General features: G+C 32.9%; 1 protein-coding gene across 1 annotated transcript; it reads right to left on the bottom strand.

Moving 5' to 3' along the window:
* Window positions 11135–14961, bottom strand: LOC109834723. The gene is made up of 6 exons (XM_020402747.1): window positions 14861–14961; window positions 14650–14653; window positions 14440–14559; window positions 13650–13719; window positions 12392–12597; window positions 11135–11809 (listed from the first exon to the last, which is right to left on the bottom strand). The coding sequence occupies exons 1-6, from the start codon at window positions 14959–14961 to the stop codon at window positions 11291–11293; spliced, it is 1020 nt and encodes a 339-aa protein (XP_020258336.1). The 3' UTR covers window positions 11135–11290.

Genomic DNA, 17834 nt, shown 5'->3' with positions numbered 1-17834 from the left:
ATATATACTATTGCTACTATGTTTATATATTTTTAAGAAAATCATATCAACACTTTTTAAACATAAGAGAATATTCTAACATCTGATATTATAAAAACTAAAATAGAGAGAACTTACATCAAAAAAACGTGAATAATAAGATAAAGAGAAAGTGTAATGGTATTGCCAACAGTGCTACAAATAGCAAACTACAATGTAAACTTAATATATTTTATGAAGCCCAACTATTAGCTATAAGCATTGAGGTTTCTATATATATACTTCATAATTTATTAAAAATGGTCATATAATCTTATATAATAAATTTGATTTAATCCTAAATAGTAATATCGTTGTAATAATATCATTATTAGAAAAAATTCTTCACGAACCAATATGTTCTTTACGACATATTAGCTATGCACTCCAAATTCTTGTGTCTTTTATAGAGTTAAAAGTTTGAATACGAGCCTCTAACATGTTGCTCTCACAATAACAAAATACACTTAGCAGATGTGGATATTCCAGATGAGTTATACGTTCGGTATACAATACAATTGCCCTAGGCAATTAAGTTATAATAGCATTTTTCATTCACATCGTTTAGGGTAAGATTTGATAGGGACCTTACATCAAAGGAAAAAAGAAATTTTTATATTTAGAGCACATAACGAAATATATCATAATCTCTCTGCTCTAATTTCACAAAAAAATAACTCTTTATACTTTCAGTTTTACTTTTATGATATAAAGAATGAGCTATAAAATTGAATGAGAATATTAGATAATGTAAATATGAGTGAAATCATAACTAAAAGTTAATGTGAATATGAGCCAAACTATAACTAAAAGTTTAATGGATATATTACAAGTAAATTCATATAAAAATTTCTTTACGAATTGAATGGTCACCCATCTTTTGAAGACTTCAAGATACTAATAAACAGAGATGCTGTACTAGATTAATGTATTTATAACTTACAAATAGTAGATCACGTGGTCACAGTGTGGGTTGAAGGAAACAATGACGATATTTCAGTTGAGAGAGAGATAATTGAGTTGATGATCAATCCCACAAAAACTTTATTTTCTTTTTATTTTTATTTTATTTTTATTAATTTAAATAATCATGATATTTAACCACTTGCATGCACGTGCATCTCATCTAGTAGGACTTAAAATTCTCAGTCCTTACATATTGTCAAAATTTTACAACTTCATACATCCCTGTGTCTTTCCTTAATTCATCCATGTGTCTTTCCTTAATTTCCCACATCATGGCTGTCATATCCAAACAATCTTTTCTTTCCCAACTGGAATTGGTTAAGACTAGTCCAGATAGGCTGTTCTAGAAAATCTTACTTATGTACTTACTTTATTTTAATTATTTACAGTCAAGTGAATTACAAAAGAGGAAATTTAACAATGTAATACAAGTGGGGCCTAAATTATTGCTCTAAATCTATACTATTGTATGAAAAACCAAGTTGGGGTAGTCCAAATTTGGATGAGTGGTAGACATGTCCTTATTACTATTGTAATTTAAAGGGGGAAAAGGTAATATTATAAAAAGATTTTTCTCTTTTTTTTTCTTCTCTTACTTTTCTCTTTCTTTACGAAAATATTCTAGATTACTCAATGACTTGAAAATAACATTAGAGCCCACATATCTGTTATATTTTATTTTATAAATGATACAGAGAGAAAGTGATAATTTTTTTGTAAAAGCTATTAGATATATCTAAATAAAAATACCAAGTTTCTTTACATATATTTGCCAAAAATCTAGTATAAAGAAAGATGATTTGGTGTCTATAAATGGCATGCATGCGTGTGAGCAGAGGACAACACATTAATGTAAAACACAAGCTCACCTAAGAATTTTTCCAAATGGAGTGTGAATTTGTTGAGTCAGGTGGTTTGTTTAACTCAGTTTAAACTTTGTCAAAGTCTTTAGGAGTTTGTTGAGTCCTTAGGAGTTTGTTGTTAGTGAAATAATGGTTTAACTGTTACTGTTAAAAGTCCTAGTCTTTGGGCACTTATGTAGGAGTTAGTGGCTTTATGCATATAGCCGTTTGATGTTCAGCTCTATAAATAGAGCAATCTGTTTTGGGTTTCAAATATACACAGCAGTGAAATAATAAAAGGCTTTGTCTCCTTCCCTTACTGTTTTGTCTCTCTCTCATTTCTATCAACATTGTGGTACCAGAGCAAGGTTAACAAAAGTGAGAGAAGAAAAGGTTGTGAGAGTGGTTTCAAAATGAGCGCCAATTTAGAGAGTTTGTGAGATTAAAAAAAGGTTAGCAGTAGCTATGTTTTTGTCTCACTTTGTTTTTGCAGTAGCAGTGAACGATGGCCACCGACAACTTTCTTCATCTGTTCATTCCCTACTTTGATGGTCATTATGATCATTGGAGCATGTTAATGGAAAACTTACTAAGATCTAAGGAGTATTGGGTCATCATCTCAGAAGGAATTACGGAACCAGCAGCTGGTACAACAATGACACAAGCACAAAGAACAGAGCTAGAAGGCAACGCCTAAAAGATCTCAAGGCAAAGAATTATCTTTTCCAAGCAATTGATCGCTCAATCTTGGAAACCATTCTCTGCAAAGACACTTCAAAACATATATGAGATTCCATGAAGAGGAAGTACCAAGGTTCTGCAAGAGCAAAGAGGCAGCAGCTTCACGTACTTTGTACAGAGTTCGAAACACTTTGAACGAAGTCGGGAGAATTAGTTACAGATTATTTCTCTCGAACAATGGCCATCATGAACAAGATGCGGATCCATGGCGACAAGACAGAGGACGTGACCATAGTAGAGAAGATTCTTCGATCCATGACACAAAAATTTAACTTTATTGTTTGCTCCATAGAAGAATCTCATGATATTGATGAACTCTCAATTGATGAATTACAGAGTTCTTTGTTGGTTCATGAGCATAAATTAAACCAGCAGGAGAAAGAGGACAAGCTTTGAAGGCCTCAACAGAAAATCACTTGGTATCAAGAGGAGACAGAGGATGAGGTAGAGGTCAAGGCAGAGGCAGAGGAAATAATGATCGTGGAAGCCAACACTAACACCAACACCAACACTAAGACAACCAATTTCAAGGAAGAGGAAGAGGACGAGGCGGCCACCACTCTACCACATATAAATCAAGGTTGGACAAGTTCAATGTGGAGTGCTACAGATATCATAGGAATGGCCACTGCAAGTCTGAATGTCGAACTAATCTGAATAGACAAGGTGAAGAAAGAACTAACTTTGCAACAAAAGAAGAAGAGGTGTCTCTTTTGATGGTGTGTCACGTGAAGGAAGAAACTCAACCAAACATGTGGTATTTAGACACTGGCTGTAGCAACCACATATGTGGAGATAAGAAGGCGTTTTCTGAGCTGGACGAATCATTCCGCAACACTGTCAAGTTTGGTAACAACTCTACAGTTTTTGTTATTGGAAAAGGACGTGTAACTATTCAAACTAAGGGAAATTCTACTCATACTATCTCTAATGTTCTTTTTGTTCCAGATTTAAAGACCAACTTGCTTAGTGTGGGTCAGTTGCAAGAAAAAGGGTATGGAATTTTATAAAAAATGGAGTATGTCGTGTTCAAGATGCAAAGTTGGGCTTAATTGCTCAAGTTAACATGGCAGTGAATCGTATGTTCCCACTTTATCTCCACAACACCAATCACTCATGCTTCTCAAAAAATCTGAAGAATGCGACATGGTTATGGCTTTTTCGCTATGGTCACCTAAAGTTTGGTGGATTGAAGACTCTACAACCGAAAAATATGGTGACTGATCTTCCTCAAATCACAGCTCCCTCTAAAGTTTGTGAAGAATGTGTTGTTAGCAAATAACATCGTAATCAATTCCCCCATTGAAAATCATGGAGAGCAAAAGGGTCATTAGAGTTGATCCACTCTGACCTTTGTGGGCCAATAAATTCATCTTCCTATGGAGGTAAAAGATACATAATTACCTTCATTGATGATTTTAGTTAAAAGACATTGGTTTATTTTTTGCAGGAAAAATCTAAAGCTTTTGCAGCCTTTAAAAGCTATAAAGTGCTTGTTGAGAAAGAAGTTGGCAGCCCTATCAAAGTTCTATGCACTGATCGTGATGGAGAATACAACTCACATGAATTTGTAATTAGGAGGCAACTTACTACAGCGTACACACCTCAACAAAATGGAGTTTGTGAGAGGAAAATCGTACTATTATGAATATGGTGCGAAGCCTTTTGTCAAGTAGTGGAGTTCTGAAAAGTTTCTGGCCTGAAGCAGTCAATTGGAGCATTCATATTTTGAATAGAAGTCCTACTCTTGCTGTTCAAAATATGACACCAGAGGAAGCATGGAGCGGATGAAGACCAAGTGTAGATCACTTTAGAAATTTTTGGTGTATTGCTTATGCCTATATTCTAGATGAGAAGAGGAAGAAGTTGGATGACAAAGGAGAAAAATGTATTTTTCTTGGTGTTAGTGATCAATCAAAAGCTTATAAGCTATACAATCCTATCACGAAGAAAAACGTTATTAGACATGATGTTATCTTTGATGAAGAAAGAACCTGGTCATGGAATGAGAACAATGTTCAGCAACAAACTCCAGTAGATTTTGGTGGTGATGAAGAAAAAAGGCAGCAACCTGTGGAGACAGTGCAACAACCAGCAAATGAAGAAGATGAAGAAGCTACAAAACAATGACCTCAACGAGTCAGGTAAAGACCAGCATGGATGACTGATTATGAGGTACTTAGGAATGATCCATCTGAGGATTCACTTACACATTTTGCTCTTTTTTCAGGTTGTGATCCTGTAGCTTTCGAAGATGCTGTCAAGAGTCAAAAATGGCAGAAAGCTATGGATGAAGAAATAGCAGCCATTGAAAGAAACAACATTTGGTAGTTGACAGAGCTTCCAAAAGGGCAAAAGAGCATTGGTGTGAAGTGGGTATACAAGACAAAACTGAAGGAGAATGGAGAAATTAACAAGTACAATGTACGCTTAGTTGCTAAAGGCTATAAGCAAGAGTTCGACATCGACTACAAAGAGGTTTTTGCTCTAGTTGCAAGACATGACACAATCAGACTAGTGATTGCATTGGCGGCACAAAACCCATGGCCTATTTTCCAGTTGGATGTGAAATCAGCATTTTTACATAGCGATTTAGAAGAACATGTATTTATCGATCAACCTCCTGGTTATGTGAAGTTTGAAAGTGAAAATAAGGTTTATAAACTCAAAAAGGCATTGTACGGGCTAAAACAAGCTCCACAAGCTTGGTATAGTCGTATAGATGCTTATTTTTCTAAAGAGGGATTTAAAAGATGTCCATATGAGCATACACTTTTTACAAAGATTGAAGATGGAGGAAAACCGCTCATTGTTTGCTTATATGTTGATGATCTTATTTTTACTGGAAATGATAGTGCCATGTTTGACAAATTTAAACAATCTATGATGGTTGAATTTGATATGTCTCGCCTTGGAAAGATGCATTACTTTTTGGGCATTAAAGTGGTGCAGTATGTAGCTGGAATCTTTATGTGTCAAAGGAAGTATGTGCAAGAAATATTGGATAGGTTTCAAATAAAAAGTTGCAACTTTGTTAGCACACCTATTGAAGTTGGTTTGAAGCTGGTTCGAGATCCTGAAGGAAGGAAGATTGACAACACTCTTTACAAGCAAATTATAGGGAGTTTGATGTATTTAATAGCTACAAGACCTGATATAATGTTTGTTGTAAGTATTCTTAGACGGTATATGGAAAACCCAATAGAATTACATCTATTAGCTGCAGAAAGGATTTTTCACTACTTGCAAGGAACAACAGATTATGGACTGCTCTACAAAAAGGGAGTGAAGTCAAATCTATTGGGTTTTACTGATAGTGATTATGCCGGAGATCAAGATGATCGAAAGAGCACTTCAGGATATGTTTTTATGCTTGACTAGGGAGCTGTTTCATGGTCTTCAAAGAAGCAAGCGATTGTTACATTATCAACAACAAAAGCAGAGTTAGTTGCTGCAACGGCCTGTGCTAGTCAAGCTATATGGTTGAAGAAAATTCTTGAATAGCTTCATTTCAAGCAAGAAGGAGCCACTACAATTTATTGTGACAACAGTTCAACAATAAAGCTCTCCAAAAATCATGTTTTACATGGAAGAAGCAAACATATAGATGTGAAGTTTTACTTCTTAAGGGATCTCACAAAAGAAGGTGTCATTGATCTCATCCATTGCAGAAGTGAAGATCAAGTTGTTGATATTTTTACCAAGTCCCTCAAGATAGCTACATTTCAGAAGCTTAGAAATTTGCTTGGCGTATATTCCTTGAAGACGTTGTTTGTGTGAAGGTGCTACAAGATTTTGGTAAACTGGATATTTGAATACTTTCAGTTTAAGGGAAGGAATGTTGAGTCACGTGGTTTGTTTAATTCAGTTTAAGCTTTGTCCAAGTCCTTAGGAGTTTGTTGAGTCCCTAGGAGTTTGTTGTTAGTAAAATAATGGTTTAACTGTTATTGTTACAAGTCCTAGTCTTTGGGCACTTATGTAGGAGTTAGTGGCTTTTATGCATATAGCCGTTTGATGTTCAGCTCTATAAATAGAGCAATTTGTTTTGGGTTTCAAATATACACAACAATGAAGCAATAAAAGGCATTGTCTCCTTCACTTATTGTTTTGTCTCTCTCTCATTTCTGCCAACAGAATTATGAAGGGACAAAAGATACTTTTATGACAAACTGCAGAGCGGCTACAAAGAAAATGGATGAAGACGGAGATATGGATTTTGATGCATTTAATATAGCTCGTCATTTATTAGGCAAAATGAAGGTTCATTTCATTTGAGGACATTTATGTGGCACTCTGAGGTGGATGTAGGTATTATTGAAGAAGTGCATCATATTAACTTGAGGCGGAGATATGTTGCTTTTATGGGCCACATAAGCTATCAACAGATATTAATTATTTGTTTTTTAAAAACTTGTTTTTATCTTTTGTGGGGAGAATATTTAGTATTTATCTTCTTTTTGTTAAGGGTGGTTCGGATATTTACTTTGGAGACATCAAACTTTTTCCATTTGTTCAGTAAATTTGGAATAACGTTTTTACTTAACGAGCATTAATCAATACTCACTTTTGTTTTTGTTATATGGATAAAATTACTAATCACAGAACGTGATATTTCCTTTAATGATCGAAAATTTTATGTTATGGTTTTAGTAATGATTTTTAGATTCCGTTATTTGCTCAACTGAAACTTTATTATATCACTTACATGATTATCATTTAAACTCAATATTACTTTATATGCTCATTATACCTTGTTGCTTTTCATAGTGGAGATAACCATTATAATCAATGAATTATGTCTAATTGTTCTAATGATTCTATAATCAACTTGCCATCTTTCAACATATAATTATTAATCCACTTGTCAACTTGTGTACTTAGAAGTGTTGAACCAAACTCTAATTGCAATAATACCAAACGGAACGTCGGAACCTAAACAATGAGAGCCCCCATTGTAGTGTTTTTTGTTATCCTAAAATTTTCATTTCCTTCTTTTATGATTTGTTCGTTTCCTTCTTTTATGATTTGTTGGCCCATATTTTTTTCATTTATTATGTCGCTTTCTATTGTTAGCTCATAATATTCTATTATGTTCCTATAATACATCTCAACAACTCGTCAACTGCATGAAACTACAGAGAGAGTTTTATAATGATCGTGTCCCTAGAACTACAAGAGAGCAATTTAATACTGGCTAAATAAAAAAAGAGTCTACATAGTGGAGATAAACTTTTAATAATAAGCTTAAGTGTGCTACTCACTTTGTAAGAATCTATCACATTCCAACATATCACCAGTCCACGTTTCGATCTTTGTACTTAGGCCCTGTTTGGTTGCATAATAACAAGGCTAAAAGTCTGACAAAAGCGTAGGCTTTAAGCCAAAATCGTCTCTTTAAGAGGCGATTTTGGCTTAAAGTCTAGCTTTTGTGAGGCTTTTGTCCTTTCTCTTTTGCAACTAAACGGGGCCTAAAAGTGTGAACATAAATCCACAGTAACCACCCTGCTCACTAAACACAAGCGAAAGCCTAAATAATTAGTCCCCATCGTAGTGTTTTCCCCCAGTGTCCAATAATTAGCTTCCAAAAGAACAGCCAATGAAAGGACCCTAATCTGACAAGTTGTGCTCTTTTAATTATTGATTTCAGTGTCACGTTGGAAGTGTGTTATAGTTTTGTCGGAAAGCTCAATTTAAAAAGCTTAAACCGGTTACCCTTTTCAAAGAAGTATTAAATCGGTTAACCTGTGAGGTAAAATTCATATTAATCTTCGACCCTTGATTATGTTTGTAAAATAAGTTATTAGAATCAGTTTCTTTGTACTTGAAAGAGTTAATCTTGACGTACTCCGGAGTTAATCTTGAAAGAGTTAATCTTTGTACTTGCTATAAAAAATTATTATGACATTAATCATAAAGACATTAGGCATTTTAAGCAGTTTTGCTATATTTTCATTCTTTTTAACAGTTTAATATTAAGTCAAACATATATGCAGTTTAGGTTGTATCGTTTCTGACTACTTACATATTATTACTGTTTTATTTTGTATTATTTTGCTACATTAATTTTTGTATTTTAGAGAAATCCGTGCATCGCACGGGCTTGAAACTAGTTCATATTAATCTTCGACCCTTGATTATGTTTGTAAAATAAGTTATTAGAATCAGTTTCTTTGTACTTGAAAGAGTTAATCTTGACGTACTCCGGAGTCCGGACGGTTGGGAGGATCCAATATATAGCTCTCTGGTCTTGCGTTCAATTCCGATTTGGATTATTTAATAATAATAAAAATGAAGAGTTACTCTTGACTCATTTAAAGTGATTGTCTCCTTCTAAACGGACTTACTTCCGTTTTTTATAATTTATCATAGTATAAGAAAATAAACTGCATTAATTCAGCTTATTCTATTATATGGTTTTTCTTTTCACTTCTTTTCTCTTTTTCTTAAATTTAATTTTTTAATTTTTTAATTTTTATTTGAGGGAAAACCTGTTAGATCAAGAAAAAATAAACTTTTGCTTTAATAGATAAACCCTAATCAATCCCAAGATTGCTCATGTCAAACTATTGAGATAATTAAGAATACCTGAATCCATGAAGTAGAATGTGATTCTTGAGTTTTTTGAGATGTAGTTTTTTCAAATCTCGTACGTATATATTCTCCTTAGGGCCTGTTTGTTTGCACGAAAGTAGAAAAGAAGTAACTGAAGTAGAGGAAGTTTCTCCTACTTCAAGTAAAAAATTATGTTTGTTTTTCCGAAAAGACTGCTTCAGCTACTTCCATAAATGCAGGTGTGGCGTCTAGGTGGCACTCCTACTTCCTAGATTTTTTTCGCCCTTGAAAGCTCAGAAGTAAAGGGGAATTGGATAAAATGCGGGGTCCACTTAAATTAGAGATTTACCAATGGCAGATGATCTTAAACAATATATCCAATTTTTATCCAAACAAATAAATAAATAAAAGATGATGATGAAGTACTATTTCCGCTATTTCTAAAATATATGAAACAAACAAAATAAGTACTGCTTCCGCTACTTTCTACTTCATATATAATTGAGGAAGTTATATATTTGATCCACTTCTTACTTCTAATAGTTACGTTCATCCAAACGGGCCCTTAGAGAAACACTAATCCTTCTGAAGATGGAAAATTAGAAAGAGATTATACGTAGAGATTTGGGGAACCACAACCCTATTTATAACTGAATCAGTTATTCATAATTATCAATTCATCCAATCATAGAGTTAACAATTATATTTTAGTCTCTACACGTATGAGGTCCATACTTTAATTATGCGTTAAAAACCCAAACCCTAAATTAGATCACTTTAATGGGTTAACCTCAATTGATAGCACATAATACATATCAATTTAATATATTGGACCATATATATTGGATTTAAATCCAACAAAACCCTCCTTAAGTTCTTAGTTAACTAGTTGCAAACAAGTCTCACATGGATGAATCTTTTGTCAGTTCATCAGCAACTCGTGGAAGTATTAGATTTCTTAATTCTTGGCTTTTGGTTTGGAATCAAACCGAACTCTGCCAAACCAATCATAGCTCCTCAGAAACATGGCTACAAAATTCAATTTTTAAAGAAAAGTAAATCCACAATCAAAGTTTCATCATCAATCTTGCTATGACTAATTAGGCCAATTATCTTTCTTTCAATATTTTATACGCACCGATGAATATCTTGGAAGGATTTTTAATACTAGCTTTCCCATTTAAAAAATACAAAGAAGATATCATGTAAACAACATCAAACACAAAAAGTGGGTACGTCTGCATAGGGGCTGTTTGGTTCATTTCCAAAAAATTATGGAAATGGATTCCCACATAAGAAACCTATTCTGTAAAAATTTTAGGATATCAAAGGAATCCAAAACTTTTGTTTGATATGGAAGGATAAAATAAGGTTTTAGGAAATGGTATCCAAAACTGCTGTTTGTTTCACCCTAAAAAAATCGAAAAAGCATCATGAGAGAAAAGCACCATGAGAAGCCGAGCTGGCACCCTCATTTCCAAAAAATTGCCCATTTCCGAGCTTTTAGACAGGAATTGGCCGTTCCAAAAAAAAAAACACTATTTGACAAGGTTTTAGGAAACCATTTCTTTAAAAAAAATAAAACAAACGTAGTTTTTGGATTTCTAAAACCACAAAAATGTTACTTTTTGTTCCAAAAACCGGGTTTCCCAAAAAAAAACACCCTTAAATAAACACGCCCATAATGGATGAAAATCTTTAATCCGTAAAGAGAAAAGAAGTACAAACATCCAATAATTTGCGGTGAATTCTATGAAGGCCTATCCTAATCATTATGCATAAAAGATTATACATCTTTTGAATTACTAGGCCAAACGTATGTTCAGAGAACTTATTAACTATATAAAAAATGTTCAATAATGCACATAAAGAAAAGGAAATGGGAGAGTGCATTAAAAGACGGTAATCAGAAGGGTTAGAATAATGAGAAGAAAAAAGAGTCAAAATTCTGAATTTAGGATGTTAACTCCGATCTAAGTATACAAACGATACAAAAAAAAAATAAAAACGTAGTTTTCACAATTTGTACGATATATGTTTATCTGAATAGGCAGAGATAACTGAGATGATTAATTTACACATTTAAAAATAATTTTACTAAGTATACACCCAAAAAAGAAAAACAAAATTTTACAATTCTCTTCACTTTTTTCTTTCTATTTTCTCTTTTTTCATTTCACACCACCCTTTCTGTTTCTTCGCAAAAACCCCTCCAACACGATCCGGTTCTTCTCCCCCTCCTCCCAATAGTACTCCCCTTTCCTCCTCATCTCCGCCTTCGCCACCGCCGAAACCGCCGTCCCTTCAGAAAACTCCGATGACCCCACAACCTTCCTCCGGCGAGGCACCGTACACAGCCACGTGGCAGTCCACAATATCGCGCACAAGCGACCACAAAAGACGACGACGAAGAGACTCATCAAGACGAGGAGGAGACCGGTGGCATATCCGTAGTTTTGTTGCGCCGGCGGGGGTATAAACGCCTTTTTCTGTTGTAGTTTCAATTGGCTGGCAGAAGAAACGCACGAGGAAGAGGAAGAGGAAAAGGACGAAGACGATAGAGAGGAGGAGAAGCTTATAACGTCCGTATTTTTCCCAAATGATTCGGAAGTCGAATTATTCTCCGACGAATCCGAGATTTCTCCCGATAGCGGGCGGGTAGAGTCTTTTGTTGACTTTGTTCTCCGATTCTGAAAGGAAAAATTAACGATGGAATAAAAATTAGTATTAATCTTAAGATAACTCAATATTCAACTTCAAAGTTTTGAGTTAAGGAGCAAACCAAGAAAATCAAAATCCCTACTTTTAAGGATCCGAATCCATCAATAACTAGATAAAATATAGTGTATATCCGAGAAAAAAAATATTATAAAGCAAATAAGTTAGCAGATTCTGAACTCAAAACTGAATCTTTTTTTGGTAATTTCACGATCAATAGAGAAAAAGCTGAAGTAAATTGATATTATTTTAAAAGTACTCATGAAGTTTTCAGTGGTATGAAATTATGATCCTAACTTGAAAATAATAAGTAACTCAAAAGTTAATAAGTAAAATCAAGGAAGTCATTAATAAGTCAATAAAATATTCATATAAAACATAGTCAATTATTCCCCAAAAAAATATAATCGTTTTAATCATAGAATTGCTACTTAATGAAGAAGCCGATCTGTTTGCGAAAAAAAGAAAAGAAAATCGAACTTTCGAATAAAGCAACAGTTGAAACTCAGATCGAGTCAAAATTCGGCAAATGAAGAAATATTTATGCAACTAACCAATGAATTAGACTTGAGCGAAATCGATCTCGCGAACTTCGACATCAACCGCCGGCGATTCTGCTTTCCGTTCCCGCCAACCTCCGGCAAAACCTTGGCCGGACTTTGTCTCTTCTCATCCTTCTCGGTGTCGTTGGTATCGGGTGGACCGAAACAGAGAAAGGATCCGACCCGCTTCATTTTCCTTGCCTTCGAGTCGACGAAGGCTGCTATTGGATTTTAGAATAATTTGGCAAAATGCGTTTTTATATAGAGAGGGCTATGAAGAGGTGCTGCCCGGGCTCTGCGCGTGCTGACCGAGAAATTTGGGTAGCGGTTATTAATGAATCACCCGCCCTGTTTATGTCTCATTCTAGCGTTTCGGGTAAATTACTTTTTTGACTAGTCTACCATTTCGTGTTTTCTGACTGAGGATTGCTTTGTATTTTAGTTCCTATAAAATTTTTATTTGGATCTGTATGGATTGTTAATAGAGATATTGGAAATAGAAAATCTCTTGAAAGAAACAATTGTGGATTTTAGTGATTTTAATTAATATGCCTGTCAAGTTCATTAATTTTGTAGTATCTCCAAATATTGCATATATGTAAATTCACACCAATAATCTCTCAAGAGGCTACAATAACATTGGATTAACTGAAAAGAAAATACATTATAATTTTGACAGTTCAGTGACATCATAATGTCTCACAAGAAAACAATATTTTCTTAAAAATTGATGGATGCATCCATCTTTCAAGGTAGTGAATTTTTTTTTTATTTGATATTACTTGTAATCTCTAATTAAAAACTTACGTATGTTGCTTTTATTATGATATACTAGTTGGATTGTACGTGCAATGCACGTGGTAAATTTTTAAATAAATTTCATTAGCAAACAAATATCATGTCAGAACAGAATATGTTTCAAGAGTAATATAACAGGACCAACCACCACGAGCAACAAATGAGAAACATATACATATACACACCAACATAGCAATTAATATCATGTACACTTCAGCTTCACCAGCCAAAAAATCCTTGGAACGACTTAAGGATGGAAGGCATTATGGCAAGAGCCACCTGCAAGCAACATAGTTTATTCAACTGTCTGATATGTGTTGCCAGTAAAATTATAGTTACTTCCATGTAAAAATATGAAAGGATGAAAGGCATATGTTTATATTAATGAACAAAATCTGGTACTAAGAAAGTTAACTTAAAGCACATGTCCAAATAAACTGTATTGATATATAGTGTGAACCGAGTAGCATACTTTGATTTGCACATAAAACCTCATGAGGAAAGGTAACGAAAATAAATGAGAGCATATCCAACAAAACATCCTGCATAATAGTTTAACTGGCCATTACAATGATAAACAAAAAGCATCCTTATAACTGCCACGGGCAATTAGAGCCTTACAACTATATACAGTAGGTTCATGAGCTCAAAATACTCTGCGACTGGCTGCGAGTTCTTACCGTAGCCCCTGCATTCCTTCCTTTTGTTTCAGAACGAAGTGAGCAAGTGCGCGAAGGTTCAGAAGATCGATTACTTGATTTTAGGAAAAGGTCTAGATTCTTCTGGTATTTCTCCGTGTCTTCAGAACTCACCATTGAATCATGTTCTGAAGACCCCTTCTCAAATGTTTGTTTGTCTTCTTCGTCATCAGACCATTAACCGTTGTCTTGGCTATCTCGCATGGCTAGGTCTTCGTACTCTTCATCAGACTTGGTTGAGTCTTCATCAACGGAGCCCTCCATTTCCATTATATATTAGGAAAAAGCAATCAAACCAGCATATATTAGGCAGTGATTCCATTATTCTCATTCGAAAACACTGTTTGGCGAACTACTATCCTTAAAGTTTTTTTAATCAAACTATCAGGAGCAAGTGTGCTACTTTTTATTTACTTATTCACTTACTATCATTTAAAGAATTTACTACAGAAAGAGCAACTACTATAAGTTACTGCCCTTCATTTATTTACTTACTATCTTGATGCTAAAAATAATTTACACTGAACATCTCATCTGGTAACAAAAAGGGTCTTGAATTCATACCTCTTCAAATATAATTTCTTTCTTGTCTCCGTTGCTTAAATCATCGTCATCACTATATACATCAACTGGGTCGTCATCTCCTTCTTCTTTGCTGTCTGACACTGATAAATCTTCCTTAAGCTGGAAAAAAGAGAGGAGGTGAATAAAAAATAAGTCACAAAATAATAATTACAACAATCAGAAGGTAAACAGTAATCAGGGAAAGTTTACAATCCTGCCACAGACAAATTAAAATTTAATTGGAATTTTCTGTCATCTAGCAAGTAGTTACATCATAAAAAGGTGACATCTAATGAGATCTGGTCGTGTATAATCCAGTCTATGGTAACACTTTGTTATCAGTGAAAACAAATGGTATGTTTATTGAAATTGATTGTTAATAAAGAAATAAAATTAACAAACAAATGTATATTTTGAATACCTTTCGCAAGGAGGGAGCTCAGAACAAAGTTGCAGACGATAGACATAGAATCCAGATTTCGCTAGGAGGGAGCTCAGAACAAAGATGCAGATGATAGGCATAGATCTTAGTCAATCCACACACATGAAAGCCATCATACAGAAATATTTGGCATTACACTTTTGAATAACATCTTATAGAATTTGTCCATAATTTGAATCCTTTTTTTCAAAGACTCATCAACATAACATTGTGTCGAGATAACCCAAAAATATTTCAAATGCATTTTAAAAGTAATAAAGTCAAGTATTTGTTAAATATGTAGTTAGCTTGACATAATTGAGCGATAAGTTTAAGCTAATAATTGCCAAAAAAATCAAACCATGCAATATTTATGTGACAACTATATGTGCATATGGTTATAATTCATAAATTATTCTAACAAATAACATTCATAAGTTAATCCTCATAAAAGCATACGAAAAGATAAATAAAATTCCTTCAACATATTTGTAAATGTATTGAAAATTTAAAATTGTTCATGTTAAATTTTTTTTTCGTTGATCATTCCTTCTCGACCTTTATCTTCTTTTTTGGTAATTCAAGAACTGCATCATCGTCTTCAATGTTGATTGTGTTGTCTTCTTGGAGTTGAATTTCTTGTGCTATTATCTTTCCTTGTGCCCGTTCATCCTTTGAGTTTTCATCTAACTTCACAAGGAATGTGTATATCTTTTTAATGTTTAGCACAAACTTTTGGAATAACGAACTCTGATTATTTTTCTGTTTTAACGAGGAAACAATTAATTAATTATACATGAAACATATGGTTTTATATGTTTAAAATATAATAAAGTAAGAAGTTACCTCTTTTATATCAGCCATGAATATTTGTGCCTTGCATCCTATAAGAGTTTCTGTTGCGTCAAAAAGTGTCACTCTTGCAGAATCCGTCTCATCTTCAACTATGATTTTAACTACATACCTACATTTTGTATTATCATTGTGCATTAGATGATATTTGCATAATTAATTTTTATATTTTTCTTTTATGAGTAATTGATAGTAATTTACCTTGGTATACTGTCTTCATTTATATTTTGGCAATTTTGACATTTGTCATAAATAGAATTTTCAACCTTTTTGTTGCAGCCTTTGCAAGAGTATATTTTGGCAATTTTGACATTTGTCATAAATAGAATTTTCAACCTTTTTGTTGCAGCCTTTGCAAGAGTAGTACCAAGTCTCATGCCTATTTAAGATAAATAGAATTTTCAACCTTTTTGTTGCAGCCTTTGCAAGAGTAGTACCAAGTCTCATGCCTATTTAAGATATTAGTTATTTTTCCCATAAAGGTGCCATATTGTGCCTGTATATTTTTTAAAATTTAGTTAGTTATAATTGTAGTTTATATATATGTAAAAATAAAAGAATTGATTCAATAAATGTAAATGTAAATAAAACAAATATGAAAATTATTTTAAAAACTAATATAAAAAAATAATGTAAAATCCAGTTGAAAGATATTTTTGATAACTTTGAGATATTTAAAATTTATATGATTATGGAAAAAATTTAACCATTAAAGTTAAGAAATCACTTCATGTTAATTTTATAGGTTAAAACTTGAATCAAATTTATTTATCTTATCTTGTTTTTAAACTGAAGCCCTTGATTCATTAATATTTTATAATAGAATTTATAATAACATACCCCTGAAGTTGTTCGTGATGCTTGGATAATTTCAGCAATTTTCATTTTTGATAAAATTTTGAATATCTTTGATGGAGGAATAATGGTCTTGATGTCATCTTTGGAATGAGCCCTGCATACAAATTTAAAATTTTAGAAATTTAATTTATTAAATAACATTTTATTTGGAATTATCATTCTTGCATGTCCTTAGCAAGCTGTATTTCAGGGTTGATGCATATTGTTGACGCAATTTGCGAAGTCATGCTCATCTCCCCTGAATATTTCATAGTTATAATTAGAATTTGATATTTATTGATAATTAATTTTAAATTTAATAAGAAAAATATTTTACCTTTGTACAATGAAATTTTAAAATCTGATAATGCTATTATAGTTGTGTCATTAATATTTTCTTTGATAATTGAGCCTTCATTTTTAGCTAAATCTCCGAATAAAGTTACGCACAATGTTATCCCACTGTTTAAGAAAAAGAAGACATTTTTTGTTAATATATTATATTTTTAATAACTAATTTATTTTGAAATAAAAGCATGTGTGTATACTCTTTATCTATTATGATGATGTCTCTCCTTGTGTCCTCCTTATTATATCGTGTAACGTACTTGATCATAGGCTTCACATTGGCTACTATTGCAAGATCATCTGCACAAAAATTTATAACAAGTTTAAAAATCATTTATAAGTTATAAAATGGAAAATTAAAAGTTTTTTACAAATTCTTACTAATATTCCTTGTATCCTCCCTGGAAATTGCCTCCTTGATTGAGATGAAGTTGTTCAAGATTTTGTCAAATCGGAATTCAGCTTTTGATTCTTTGATAGAGACGTTCTTATTCAATGTCAACTCAATTGACTCATGTACATTTCCGTAAAGCGGGTTGATTTGTTTGACTTCTCCATTTGAGATGTAAACAACTTGGTTCTTCTGAAGCATGTGCTTATACATTTCAATAGTTTCTCCAAACATAACACATTGTATTTTTTGTCCCTGCAAATATTACTAATATTATTTCACAAATAATTAATACATTAACATTCATTTAAGCCAATAATAAAAAGATTGTATGGATTTATATATTGTCAAACTCTGCATTATTTTATTAAAGTGACATCGTAATTTACATTGTACAATAAGATAAATAAGATAAATGATAGGTGATATAAGTCATTTTAAAATTTAATAAATAATTCTATATTATTATAATTTACAAATCTCTATAAGTTAAATATTTAAATTAGTTTGATCATCCAACTTATTATTAATATTTAAATTAGTTTG

The sequence above is a fragment of the Asparagus officinalis genome, chromosome 3, assembly GCF_001876935.1.
Source record: "Asparagus officinalis chromosome 3, Aspof.V1, whole genome shotgun sequence".
Classification (NCBI taxonomy): Eukaryota; Viridiplantae; Streptophyta; class Magnoliopsida; order Asparagales; family Asparagaceae; genus Asparagus; species Asparagus officinalis.
This window is presented reverse-complemented; position numbering and strand designations above follow the sequence as displayed.

Excerpts from the sequence above, each read along its gene's own strand:
- LOC109834723 (XM_020402747.1), bottom strand. The coding sequence starts at position 14,961 with ATGCCTATCATCTGCATCTTTGTTCTGAGCTCCCTCCTAGCGAAATCT. Across the intron at positions 13,720-14,439 it reads AAGAAATTATATTTGAAGAG|GATGTTTTGTTGGATATGCT; the intron begins GTATGAATTCAA and ends ACTATTATGCAG. Across the intron at positions 12,598-13,649 it reads GGTTTTATGTGCAAATCAAA|CCTTCGTCGACTCGAAGGCA; the intron begins GTATGCTACTCG and ends ATCCAATAGCAG.